This window comes from Cetorhinus maximus, chromosome 11 (genome assembly GCF_964194155.1).
Source record: "Cetorhinus maximus chromosome 11, sCetMax3.hap1.1, whole genome shotgun sequence".
NCBI lineage: Eukaryota > Metazoa > Chordata > Chondrichthyes > Lamniformes > Cetorhinidae > Cetorhinus > Cetorhinus maximus.
Genome location: NC_135889.1, coordinates 7,089,117 through 7,101,895, shown reverse-complemented (window position 1 = coordinate 7,101,895; position 12,779 = coordinate 7,089,117). Strand labels below are relative to the sequence as shown.

Sequence of the window (12,779 nt, the reverse complement as noted above, 5' to 3'; positions counted from 1 at the left end):
GACAGGTACAGCACGGGGTTACATACAGAGTAAAGCTCCCTCTACACTGTCCCCAACAAACTCTCCCAGGACAGGCACAGCACGGGGTTAGATACAGAGTAAAGCTCCTCTACACTGTCCCCAACAAACACTCCCAGGACAGGAACAGCACGGGGTTAGATACAGAGTAAAGCTCCCTCTACGCTGTCTCCATCAAACACTCCCAGGACAGGTACAGCACGGGGTTAGATACAGAGTAAAGCTCCCTCTACACTGTCTCCATCAAACACTCCCAGGACAGGTACAGCACGGGATTAGATACAGAGTAAAGCTCCCTCTACACTGTCCCCATCAAACACTCCCAGGACAGGTACAGCACGGGGTTAGATACAGAGTAAAGCTCCCTCTACACCGCCCCCATCAAATACTCCCTGGACAGGTACAGCACAGGGTTAGATACAGAGTAAAGCTCCCTCTACACTGTCCCCAACAAATACTCCCAGGGCAGGTACAGCACGGGGTTAGATACAGAGTAAAGCTCCCTCTACACTGTCCCCATCAAACATTCCCAGGACAGGTACAGCACGGGGTTAGATACAGAGTAAAGCTCCCTCTACACTGTCCCCATCAAACACTCCCAGGGCAGGTACAGCACGGGATTAGATACAGAGTAAAGCTCCCTCTACACTGTCCCCAACAAATACTCCCAGGGCAGGTACAGCACGGGGTTAGATACAGAGTAAAGCTCCCTCTACACTGTCCCCATCAAACACTCCCAGGACAGGTACAGCACGGGGTTAGATACAGAGTAAAGCTCCCTCTACACTGTCCCCATCAAACACTCCCAGGACAGGTACAGCACGGGGTTAGATACAGAGTAAAGCTCCCTCTACACTGTCCTGTCAAATATGCAATGCTTGTGTAGTAACTAATAGGAAATTTGTTGGGTGGGGCATGTGGGAGCTGTGGAGAGTGACACCTTTTATCCTGTGCATGGGGATGGAAGAGTCTCTGAGAGCCCACCTCCCCCAAGAGGAGGTTGGGTGGGGGATCGTGAACATTGATATTTCCATTGCTCACCCATCCTGTTTTGACTTGCAGCCTCTGAACTCGCCCAGACTCCCGGTAAAAGTGTAACGTTCTGTGCAGCTGACAGGCGATTGACAACGAATCAGATCAGGAATCAAGGTGAGTCGATAGATCCTGACTAACTTTGGATCACGACAGGAATCTGGCCCAACGGGTTGGAGCAATGTTGGGTGACCAGGATAATGACTGCATTGTAATAATCCCTCCCCCCACACTGTGTGCTTGAACTCAGCCCTGTCCTTTGCTTGTGTGGGCACTGTTGGCAGGCTACTCAACTGTGTAGGCATCACAGCTGATGCTGACTCCGCCTTCACTCCGAGTCTTGCCTTTCACTCTCTTGCCTTCCCATACCCGCACCACCATAGCGCCCACCTCAGTTCCCTCATCACTGGCTCCGTCCTTCAGTATCACAGGACAGTGATCAGGCCCCAGACCCCGGGCAGATATTGGCTTTCCTTTCCCTGCCCTCACCCAGGCTACTGAGGTCAGTTTTAGCCCCAGTTGCATCCTCCCAGCTGAGATGTCCCACCAACCGCGGTGAGGCTGGCACTGCTTGGTCTCTCTAATTTGCGAAACGGCTACTGTCTGGGAAGGAGATTTCATGGCAATGGAGGAACGCTGAGATTCCCTCAGCAGTCACCCAGTCCCAGCATTGCAGGGATTCAGATGTCTGTCGGGAGGCGTTTCTTCCCATCCTCTCTGTGTTATGATTGTGGAGATTGAAGGAATCTGTCTTTTTTTCCCCCCCAGGACAGGCGATCCAGAGCAAGACCCCGTCAAAGGTGAGGATGGAGCAGAGCATCTGCTATCTACCTGCCCTGGAGTTAGAGAGTAACGAATCGTAGCGTCATCGGATCAGTCATGGCAACCAGCAGTCAGAACCAGACTCCTCCTCTGACCCAGGCTGTACCTGCCCTGGGAGTGTTTGATGGGGACAGTGTAGAGGGGGCTTTACTCTGTATCTAACCCCGTGCTGTACCTGTCCTGGGAGTGTTTGATGGGGACAGTGTAGAGGGGGCTTTACTCTGTATCTAACCCCGTGCTGTACCTGTCCTGGGAGTGTTTGATGGGGACAGTGTAGAGGGAGCTTTACTCAGTATCTAACCCTGTGCTGTACCTGTCCTGGGAGTGTTTGATAGGGACAGTGTAGAGGGAGCTTTACTCTGTATCTAACCCCGTGCTGTACCTGTCCTGGGAGTGTTTGAATGGGACAGTGTAGAGGGAGCTTTACTCTGTATCTAACTCCGTGCTGTACCTGCCCTGGGAGTGTTTGATGGGGACAGTGTAGAGGGAGCTTTATTCTGTATCTAACCCCATGCTGTACCTGTCCTGGGAGTGTTTGATGGGGATGGTGTAGAGGGAGCTTTACTCTGTATCTAACCCCGTGCTGTACCTGCCCTGGGAGTGTTTGTTGGGGACAGTGTAGAGGGAGCTTTACTCTGTATCTAACCCCGTGCTGTACCTGTCCTGGGAGTGTTTGTTGGGGACAGTGTAGAGGGAGCTTTACTCTGTATCTAACCCCGTGCTGTACCTGTCCTGGGAGTGTTTGATGGGGACAGTGTAGAGGGAGCTTTACTCTGTATCTAACCCCGTGCTGTACCTGTCCTGGGAGTGTTTGATGGGGACAGTGTAGAGGGAGCTTTACTCTGTATCTAACCCCGTGCTGTACCTGTCCTGGGAGTGTTTGATGGGGACAGTGTAGAGGGAGCTTTACTCTGTATCTAACCCCGTGCTGTACCTGTCCTGGGAGTGTTTGATGGGGACAGTGTAGAGGGAGCTTTACTCTGTATCTAACCCCGTGCTGTACTTGCCTTCACCCTCTGCTCCCGGGACCTTGTTAATTTTACTGGACACCACAGAAAGAAGGTGCGGCCTGTACGTGTGCTTGGTAAGATTAGCACAGACTGGCATGGTTTCTGGGCTGGGTGATGTATGACTGATTCCCTGGCTGAGGGTATTTGATCTAAGAGTTGTGTCCAGTGAAGTGTTGGCTGTCATCAGTGTGTGTCCTGGGAAGTGATGCACAGGCTGATAGACTGTTCTGGGAGGTGGGTTTGTGTAGGTTGGTAGACTGTTCTGGAAGGCTGGCATGTGTTCTGATTTGGTTGTCTGTGTTCTGATTTGGTTGTCTGTGTTCTGATTTGGTTGTCTGTGTTCTGATTTGGAATTTCTACCCCACAGGGGAAGAGGCAGTTTGTGTCGACAACCCCCTACAGACTGAGGAAACGTCTGACCAGTGAGTGTGGAGGGGGTGGGAACAAGGGAGGCTGGGAGTGGGGAGGGTCTGCTCGACTTCCAATTCCTAAGCTTGAGACATGGGCCAAAGGCACAGCCCAACATTGAATAAAATATAACTGGGATAAATGGGAGGAATCCCAGTGATAGAACCTCCTCCCCCCACATCGCCAGGAGGAATCCCAGTGATAGAACCTGCTCCCCCCACATCGCCAGGAGGAATCCCAGTGATAGAACCTGCTCCCCCCACATCGCCAGGAGGAATCCCAGTGATAGAACCTGCTCCCCCCCCACATCGCCAGGAGGAATCCCAGTGATAGAACCTGCTCCCCCACCACATCGCCAGGAGGAAAGGAATTTGTTCAAAACATCGAGGGAGAGAGAGAAAGGAACTGAGTGCCCAATCCCGGGCAGCGGGGGAGGGGCGGTGCCCAATCCCGGGCAGCGGGGGAGGGGCTGTGCCCAATCCCGGGCGGCGGGGGAGGGGCGGTGCCCAATCCCGGGCGGCGGGGGAGGGGCGGTGCCCAATCCCGGGCGGCGGGGGAGGGGCGGTGCCCAATCCCGGGCGGCGGGGGAGGGGCGGTGCCCAATCCCGGGCAGCGGGGGAGGGGCGGTGCCCAATCCCGGGCGGCGGGGGAGGGGCGGTGCCCAATCCCGGGCGGCGGGGGAGGGGCGGTGCCCAATCCCGGGCGGCGGGGGAGGGGCGGTGCCCAATCCCGGGCGGCGGGGGAGGGGCGGTGCCCAATCCCGGGCGGCGGGGGAGGGGCGGTGCCCAATCCCGGGCGGCGGGGGAGGGGCGGTGCCCAATCCCGGGCAGCGGGGGAGGGGCGGTGCCCAATCCTGGGCAGCGGGGGAGGGGCTGTGCCCAATCGCGGGGGAGGGGCTGTGCCCAATCACGGGCGGCGGGGGAGGGGCTGTGCCCAATCCCGGGCGGCGGAGATGGGGCTGTGCCCAATCGCGGGGGAGGGGCGGTGCCCAATCCCGGGCGGCGGGGGAGGGGCGGTGCCCAATCCCGGGCGGCGGGGGAGGGGCGGTGCCCAATCCCGGGCGGCGGGGGAGGGGCGGTGCCCAATCCCGGGCGGCGGGGGAGGGGCGGTGCCCACTCCCGGGCGGCGGGGGAGGGGCGGTGCCCACTCCCGGGCGGCGGGGGAGGGGCGGTGCCCAATCCCGGGTGGCGGGGGAGGGGCGGTGCCCAATCCCGGGTGGCGGGGGAGGGGCGGTGCCCAATCCCGGGCGGCGGGGGAGGGGCGGTGCCCACTCCCGGGCGGCGGGGGAGGGGCGGTGCCCAATCCCGGGCGGCGGGGGAGGGGCGGTGCCCAATCCCGGGCGGCGGGGGAGGGGCTGTGTCCGGCGGGGAGGGAGCTGCCCCCGGGGCGAGGCGACGGGAGGGGGCTGCCTGGGGCAGCGGCAGGCCAGGCCTCGTCACTCCTCTTAACTCTGACTTTAGCCATTAACTGTTTGTTCCAGACCTGGCTGATTTGAGTAGTGGCAGCGAGAGCGATTACTCCTCATCAGACTCCGAGAGTGGACAGGAATGTTCCCCGGGAGGGGTCTCCAATCCCAGACCCATGCCGGAAAGAGCAGCGACCCCAGCCAAAACGCCGGTTAAGAAATCCAGGAAAGAGGCCCAGGTGAGCTCCGCATGGCTTGGTGAGCTTGGTCTGGCCCCTGGGGAGGGGGGTGGATGGGGCTGGGTGGGTAGATGCCGCTCTGGGACGGGACTGGGAGCAGGTCCAGCCTCCCGCTGCGCCACACCACCTGAGGGAGGGGGTGTTTGTTTCACCCTGAGGGACTTGCCTCCTCCTCATGACGAGTCAGGAGATGTCCTGATGCCTATGGCCTGCGCTGTTCGTCATGAGAATGCATCGGTGTGGCTCGGGCCTGGGGCTCAGGCCCAGGTCCAGGTCCAGACCCGGGGTGTTATTTTAACCTGAGATGGGGTTACTGATGTTGGCGTCCGTTTCTTCCCCTGTTGTGGGTGGCGAGCAGACCGCTCTTTGGTGTTGTTTGGGCTCGACCCCGCTTTCTGAAACAGCGTGTTGTTTCTGACGCACGGCCTGTAGTGAATGACCCCAGTGACCTCCGAGCAGTCTCGGTGCTGATTGTCGGGGCTGTCTCGCCGCTCTCACCCCGTCCCTGGGTTGCTGCAGCTTGCTGACGTTTCCTCTTCTCTCCAAGCCCAGCCACGTTGAGCTGTACTTCGAGGCTCACAGCAGTTCGAAGGTCCTGACCTCTGATCGCACATTACAGAAGCTGCAGACCCCGAAGCTGGATCAGGTAGGTGCCGTCAGGGCTGTGATTGATGGGGTTTTGTTCGGCAAGGGTACCAAGGGGTAGCGAATCACGATGGCCGGATGGTAGCTGAGGTGCAGATCAACGCTGATCAAATTCAGTAGGGCAATGGCTGGAGGAACCCCCCTCCTGCCTGGGTCGGGGAGCTGCTTTACCTCTGGTAACTGAAGGAGACCAATTTGATATTCTGTCCAGGTTCAGTGCTGACCTCTGGCTGCTGGAGCTCGCAGTCCCTGCCTTGGTCATGCTTCGGGTGCAGGAGGAGCTGCACCCCCACCAAATCATACCTCCGTGACCTCTCCCTCCCAACCAGGCTGTGTTTCCCCCTCCCCTTCTGGGTTGCGTTCCCTCCTCCCACACCGCCTCCTTTCCAGGCCCCTCACCAAGCTGCAATCTGATTGATTTTGTTTCCCATCCTGATTCAGGAGGCCATGACGAGGCTGCTGAGAGACGACAGTTCACCCTTTGCAGGCGAACTCAGGCAGCTCAAAGAGGAACACGAGCGACTTTTTCACAAGTGGATGCTGCAGACACAGTGAGTGTAGCGTGCGAGACCCTCGGTGCGGTGATTTGACGTGGTTGAAAATGCAGTGCCCTGACGCCTTAGTGCCGTTATTCAGCCGCTCGTCTGCTTCTCCCTCCCCCGCCCTGTCTCTAGATTGGGGTTCAGCCTCGTGTTGTATGGCCTCGGCTCCAAGAGGGAGTTGCTGGAAGATTTCCGCTCTCAGATGTTGGAAGGGATGGTCCATGTGGTGGTGAATGGATTTTTCCCGAGTATTACCCTTAAATCCGTGAGTATTCACAGAGGAGCCAGCCTGAGGTCAGAACACAGAAGCTGCTGGTGAGAGGGCCCAAGGGCTCTGATTTGTACCAGGCCTGAACTAAGAGTGAGCCCCGGGGAGGAGGAACCCCATCCCCTACTCCCCAGCTGCCCTGTTGGGGGTCGTGTGGAGGCTGGAGGAGGGGAGAGGGCCCTGTGGTGGGAGGGGAGGGGAGGGAGGGGGAGGTCCATGTGGGGGTTGGCGGGATATTGGGGGTTGGTGGGGGTAGTGGATGGGTCTTCTGGGGTCTGGGGTGAGGGGGGTGTGGTTGGGAGGGAGGGAGGGAGAGGGGCCCATTTGGGGGTGAGGAGTCACATTCACGCGTTAACTGAACAATTATTGTGCCGCAGATTCTGAACTCCATAACAGAGGAGGTTTTAGGAAATGAAGGAAGCTTCCGGAACCCCATGGACCAGCTCGACTTTATCGTCAGGGCATTTAAAGAGGGTGTGTGTCTGCAGAGCTTTATCGGTGTTTGTAGAGGGCGTCACACAACCAAGGCAGGGTGGGTGGGGGAAGGGTGTGGGTGAGCGCGTGAGGGGAAGGGGGGGCGTGTGGAGGAGGGGAGGCGGGGCGTGTGGGGGAGGGGAGGGGAGGGGAGGCGGTGTGTGGGGGGAAGGGGAGGGGAGGTGGTGTGTGGGGGGGAGGGGAGGGGAGGCGGGGCGTGTGGGGGAAGGGGAGGGGAGGCGGGGCGTGTGGGGGAGGGGAGGCGGGGCGTGTGGGGGAGGGGAGGCGGGGCGTGTGGGGGAGGGGAGGCGGGGCGTGTGGGGGAGGGGAGGCGGGGCGTGTGGGGGAGGGGAGGCGGGGCGTGTGGGGGAGGGGAGGCGGGGCGTGTGGGGGAGGGGAGGCGGGGCGTGTGGGGGGAAGGGGAGGCGGGGCGTGTGGGGGGAAGGGGAGGCGGGGCGTGTGGGGAAGGGTGGGGGAGGCTGGGTGTGTGGGGGGAAGGGGAGGGGAGGCGGTGTGTGGGGGAGGGGAGGCGGGGCGTGTGAGTGTGGGGGAGGGGAGGCGGTGTGTGGGGGGAAGGGGAGGGGAGGTGGTGTGTGGGGGGGAGGGGAGGGGAGGCGGGGCGTGTGGGGGAAGGGGAGGGGAGGCGGGGCGTGTGGGGGAGGGGAGGCGGGGCGTGTGGGGGAGGGGAGGCGGGGCGTGTGGGGGAGGGGAGGCGGGGCGTGTGGGGGAGGGGAGGCGGGGCGTGTGGGGGAGGGGAGGCGGGGCGTGTGGGGGAGGGGAGGCGGGGCGTGTGGGGGAGGGGAGGCGGGGCGTGTGGGGGGAAGGGGAGGCGGGGCGTGTGGGGGGAAGGGGAGGCGGGGCGTGTGGGGAAGGGTGGGGGAGGCTGGGTGTGTGGGGGGAAGGGGAGGGGAGGCGGTGTGTGGGGGAGGGGAGGCGGGGCGTGTGAGTGTGGGGGAGGGGAGGCGGGGCGTGTGAGTGTGGGGGAGGGGAGGCGGGGCGTGTGAGTGTGGGGGAGGGGAGGCGGGGCGTGTGAGTGTGGGGGAGGGGAGGCGGGGCGTGTGAGTGTGGGGGAGGGGAGGCGGGGCGTGTGAGTGTGGGGGAGGGGAGGCGGGGCGTGTGAGTGTGGGGGAGGGGAGGCGGGGCGTGTGAGTGTGGGGGAGGGGAGGCGGGGCGTGTGAGTGTGGGGGAGGGGAGGCGGGGCGTGTGAGTGTGGGGGAGGGGAGGCGGGGCGTGTGAGTGTGGGGGAGGGGAGGCGGGGCGTGTGAGTGTGTGAGGTGAGGCGGGGTGTGTGGAGGAGGGGAGGTGGGGTGTGTGGAGGAGGGGAGGTGGGGTGTGTGGAGGAGGGGAGGTGGGGTGTGTGGAGGAGGGGAAGGATAGGGGTGAGTGTGGGGAGGATGCTGGGGATGGGGGAGATGGACCGTGACCTGGGTGTGTTGAGTGGTTGGGGTGGTGTGGGGGAACTGTGGGGAATGCGCATACCCTGTGCTGCGGTGTCTATCGGAGATCCACGCTCTGCTGGGTTTGGAGAGTTTGTTTATTTGTGTTTCTCGCCGTCAGATTCCTCACTGGATCTTTATCTTCTCATCCATAACATCGATGGGCAGATGCTGCGGGGGGACCGGAACCAGCAGATACTGGGCCAGCTCACTGCCATTCCTGGCATCCACCTCATCGCATCCATTGATCACCTGAATGCCCCTCTGAGTAAGTGCCTGTAACCCTGTCCTCTGTCCTGTTGTGTCCCTGTGTGTGTCCCTGTGTGTGTGTGTGCGTTGGGGGGGGGGTTTCAACACAACTCATTCTCCAGTGTCAGTCCGAGAATCTCAATGGGATTGAGAACGCCAAGGTTGGCGAGGGTGGTTTCCGGTCTCTGGCTCCTGCTGTGGGCAGGCAGATCGTCAGCCTATCATTGACCAACCTCAGTCCGAGTCCTCTCGTGTTCTCTTGGACCGTGGGGAGAAGAGGCCCAGGTCGATCGAGGAAAGGTCACGGAGCCAGTGGATCAGGCTGAAAACTGCGGTCTGTCCTGTTTGGTGGGGATGTGGGGGGTGTCTACAAATGGCAAACTTGGGTCATTGGGGTTAAGCCCCCGTCTGTGGTGGGTGCGTTGACGATGGGGGCTGAGTCGGGGGCGCTCCGTGTGGTTACAGGGGTGGGGGCTGTGTGTGTGTGTGTGTGTGTGTGTGTGTGTGCGTGTGTGTGTTGTCGTCGGGATGTCCTTGTGTGTGAGGGAGACCCTGTGGGGTTGGAATGGGAATTCTCTCTCTCTCTGGGTTGAGGAGACTACACCTGACCCTGTGGTGTTCTGGCTCCTATTTGGCAGTGTGGGATCAGACGCGAAGCTGCCTCTTTAACTGGCTGTGGTACGAGGTGACGACCTTTAAACCCTACACGGAGGAGACCTCGTACGAGAACTCGCTGCTGGTGCGACAGTCGGGAGCCTTGGCCCTGAGCTCGCTGACTCATGTACTTCGCAGTCTCACTCCCAACGCCAGGTAACGGGCGGAGGGGGCAATGTGCCGACGGAATCCAGGTGGGGTGCAGTTAAATGGGTTGGGGTCCCCTGGTGGGGGGGGGTTGAGAATCCGGTCAAGTTCGATCTTGACCTTTGCCCGATGAAGCCAGACAGGGCCAGGGTGGGTGAGTGAGGAAGGGGAGAAGGGAGGTTAGGGACCTACCTGCGAATATCCATGGGGTTGGGTCGGTGGAAGCTGAACGTGAACCGTGAAGTGGGATTGAGGTTTCCAGATAATTACAGGGGGCCTGGAACTCTGGATTCTCTCATGAGGAAAGGTTGAGCAGGTTGGGCCTGTACTCATTGGAGTTTAGAAGAACGAGAGGAGATCTTATTGAAACATGTAAGATTCTGAGGGGGCTTGACAGGGTAGATGCTGAGAGGGCGTTTCGTCTTGTAGGGGGTAGTCTAGGACTTAGGGGAAAACAGTTTCAGAATAAGGGGCCTCCCATTGAAGATGGAGATGAGGAGGAATTTCTTCTCTGAGGGTTATTAGGCTGTGGAATTCTCTTTCCCCAGAGAGCAGTGGAGGCTTGGTCATTGAATATATTCAAGGCCGAGTTAGACAGTATTTCGATCGACAAGGGAGTCAAGGGTTATGTGGGACAGACTGGAAAGCGGAGTTAAGGCCATAATCAGATAAGCCAGGATCTTGTTGAATGGCGCAGCAGGTTTGAGGGGCCGAATGGCCTGGTGGCCCTCTTTCTCATGTTCTGACTCTCCCCGTCCCTTTCTTCTGCCGCAGGGGAATATTCAAGCTCTTGGCTCAGTTTCAGTTGGAGAACAAGGATAACTCGACCTACCCAGGTAAGAGTGGCCTGGTACAAATTGGGTAGAAAGCGGGGTAGGGGTGGAGTGTAGAAATGGGTGGGACAGTACAGGAGGGGACAGGGTGGTTCAGCCAGCCACAAGTTCAGGTTCTGTGGCGGGGCAAGACCTGTCCGAACCTCACATATTTGCTGCCTGTCCCAAACGACTGCCTGTGTGGCATAACCAGGTCGGCGCGTGAGCCCTGTGACTGCCAGTCTGAGGCTCAGGCAGTGCTGCGTGTCTGCTGCGGGTGCTCCCAGTGTTAGCTGGCCAGGCTGAACCTTTTCAGTAGGAAGATGGGTCACAAGCATGGTTGCGCGACTGTCTCTCTCTCTCTCTCTCCCTTGGAGTATGATCCCGCTAAATTCCAGTCTTTGCCTTCTCCTCTTCAGGCTTGTCCTTTCAGGATTTCTACCAGCGATGCCGCGATGCCTTCCTGGTGAATAGCAACCTCACCCTGCGGGCACAGCTCACCGAGTTTCGAGACCACAAACTCATCAGGAATAAAAAGGTGAGACACCTTTGTGTGTAAGGGTGGGGAGGGGAAAGGGGCAACATTTCTGCTTCGCCCAATTCTACCCCCAGCTGAAGGCAGTACGTGCATCTTGCACTGATCATTGTGAAAATTGGGGCACTTTTTCCTTTAAGATGTGGGCTGTTATTTGTTATTAACCATTTACCACGTAATCTAGAGTCACATGTAGGCCAGACCAGGTACGGTCTGGCCGATTTCCTTCCCTGAAGGACATTAGTGAACCAGATGGGTTTTTACAACAGTTGATAGTCTCAGTAATGGTGACCATGAGACTAGCTTTATTTTCCAGATTATTAGTTGAATTTAAATTCTACCAGCTGCCCTGGTGGGATTTGAACCCACATCCCCCAGAGCATTAACCTGGGTCTCTGGATTACTACTCTGGTGACATGACCACCACCTCCCCACCGTCTTCCTTAATATTCACGATGGCTTGCGGATTAGCCAAGGTTAACTGTCGGGTGTTGGAGTCGAGGACTGTTTGAGTGGATCAATGCCCAATGGGTCAAGTCGGCTGTTTCAATTTGCCAGGGTGCTGATGGTGTCGAATACCTCATCATCCCCATCGACGTGGCAACGCTGAGCGACTTCTTCGAAATGGAGGACAAGGAGACCTAGGTTGAAGGGGAAGATCCCTGGGAATCGATAACCAAAACGGCTGCAGAATTCCAGGAACGAATGAAGAAATCCCAGGCTCCAGTCGCCAGAACATCTTCAGTGCCTTGTGTCCGAATGTGAGGGATCAGAATGGAAATCTGTACTCCAGTGAGCTTATTTCCCAAGTTACTGGTAACCAGGTTAACCCTCTCGCCTACATTCGAGTTCCTGGAGTATGGTTAGAGGGTGGGCCTCGAATACTCTCACCTTTTTTGCAGGTTGATATTTTGGGTGGTCTGTTTTGACCTAATCTGGTGAGATGTTCACTGTGTTTTACTGCTCTATCTCTGACATTGAAAACCTGATTATTTGTTTACTGACGTCACACAGCTGCTGTTATTTGCAAAGTGTTTTTAAAAATAAATAAATAAATAAATAAATTTCTATTACAGATGTTTTGCACTCTGCCTAATCTGTATTTAGTGAAGTGTATTAAAGTTGGATGTCGGATCTCACCACTCTTCACCCTTCCTTCCCCAACACAACCCTCCCTCTTGCCCAACCGACATGTGTGTGTGAGTGATCTGTGCCCGTGCGATGTATTTAATCCACCTTCTTCTCCCATGTTCCCACTTAAACTGACCACCCCATTGCTCACCGCTTTTGTGAACTGTTCCCTCTCCAGACACACCACCTGTGCCATTGTAAGTTGCAGTTAACAACCCCCCCTGCTCAAAAAAACCCCTCCATCCTCACCAATTGCCCCCTCAGCTCCACCTTTCATTCCTTCTCTCTAATTGGTGCCCATCTTTCCCACAACTTGGCATTTGAACCTCTTCAGTTGGGTTTCCAGCACTGCATCAGGGCTGAAGGAAGGGATGTGACTGGTCACATGATGTGACTGTGCTAAACTATCCCCCTTTTTTCCTGACCTGTCTGCAGCCTTTGACACAGTTGACCACACCGTCTTCCTGTAAGGCTTTTCCTTTGTCATCCAACTGCCTGGGGCTGCCCTCGTCTGGTTCCATTCTTATCCAGTCGTGGGCAGAGAATCACCTGCAATAGCTTCTCTTCCTGCCTCTATCCCCACCCCCCCCCCAGAGTGCCCCAAGGATGTCTAGCTTCTACTTCACCACCTCTCGCGACCCCATCACTCTCCCAATTCTCATCCTGCTCGCCCCATATCCAGTCAACATAGTTTTACATAGAAAATAGGAGTAGGACATTTGGCTTTCCAAGCCTGCTCTGCCATTCAGCATGATCATGGCTGATCATCCAACTTAATAGCCTGCTCCCGCTTTCTCCCCATATCCTTTGACCCCATTTGCCCCAAGAGCTATATCTAACTCCTCCTTGAAAACATACAATGTTTTGGCCTCAACTGCTTTCTGTAGTAGTGAATTCTACAGGCTCACCACTCTCTGGGTGAAGAAATTTCTCCTCATCTCAGTCCTTTACA

The 12,779-nt window shown here is 57.9% G+C and overlaps 1 protein-coding gene across 4 annotated transcripts; it reads left to right on the top strand.

Moving 5' to 3' along the window:
- The first annotated feature begins 1,060 nt into the window (after positions 1 to 1,060).
- Positions 1,061 to 11,769, top strand: orc2 (origin recognition complex, subunit 2). Of its 4 annotated transcripts, none has more exons than XM_078551440.1 (13): positions 1,061 to 1,167; positions 1,824 to 1,850; positions 3,250 to 3,304; positions 4,771 to 4,934; positions 5,482 to 5,580; positions 6,021 to 6,130; positions 6,254 to 6,386; positions 6,767 to 6,863; positions 8,421 to 8,567; positions 9,187 to 9,358; positions 10,124 to 10,185; positions 10,581 to 10,699; positions 11,255 to 11,769. In XM_078551440.1, exons 4-13 carry the CDS (start codon positions 4,872 to 4,874, stop codon positions 11,339 to 11,341), a joined length of 1,089 nt encoding a protein of 362 aa, XP_078407566.1. In that variant the 5' UTR covers positions 1,061 to 1,167; positions 1,824 to 1,850; positions 3,250 to 3,304; positions 4,771 to 4,871; the 3' UTR covers positions 11,342 to 11,769. The 4 variants fall into 4 exon arrangements, with proteins under 4 accessions (XP_078407566.1, XP_078407565.1, XP_078407568.1 ...); XM_078551439.1 differs by having other exon boundaries at positions 1,819 to 1,850; XM_078551442.1 differs by lacking the exon at positions 3,250 to 3,304.
- The last annotated feature ends 1,010 nt before the right edge of the window (positions 11,770 to 12,779 follow it).

Coding starts and splice junctions, on each gene's coding strand:
- orc2 (XM_078551442.1), top strand. CDS start 4,872: ATGCCGGAAAGAGCAGCGACCCCAGCCAAAACGCCGGTTAAGAAATCC. Junction 6,131..6,253: donor AAGTGGATGCTGCAGACACA/GTGAGTGTAGCG, acceptor CCCTGTCTCTAG/ATTGGGGTTCAGCCTCGTGT. Junction 10,700..11,254: donor AACTCATCAGGAATAAAAAG/GTGAGACACCTT, acceptor TCAATTTGCCAG/GGTGCTGATGGTGTCGAATA.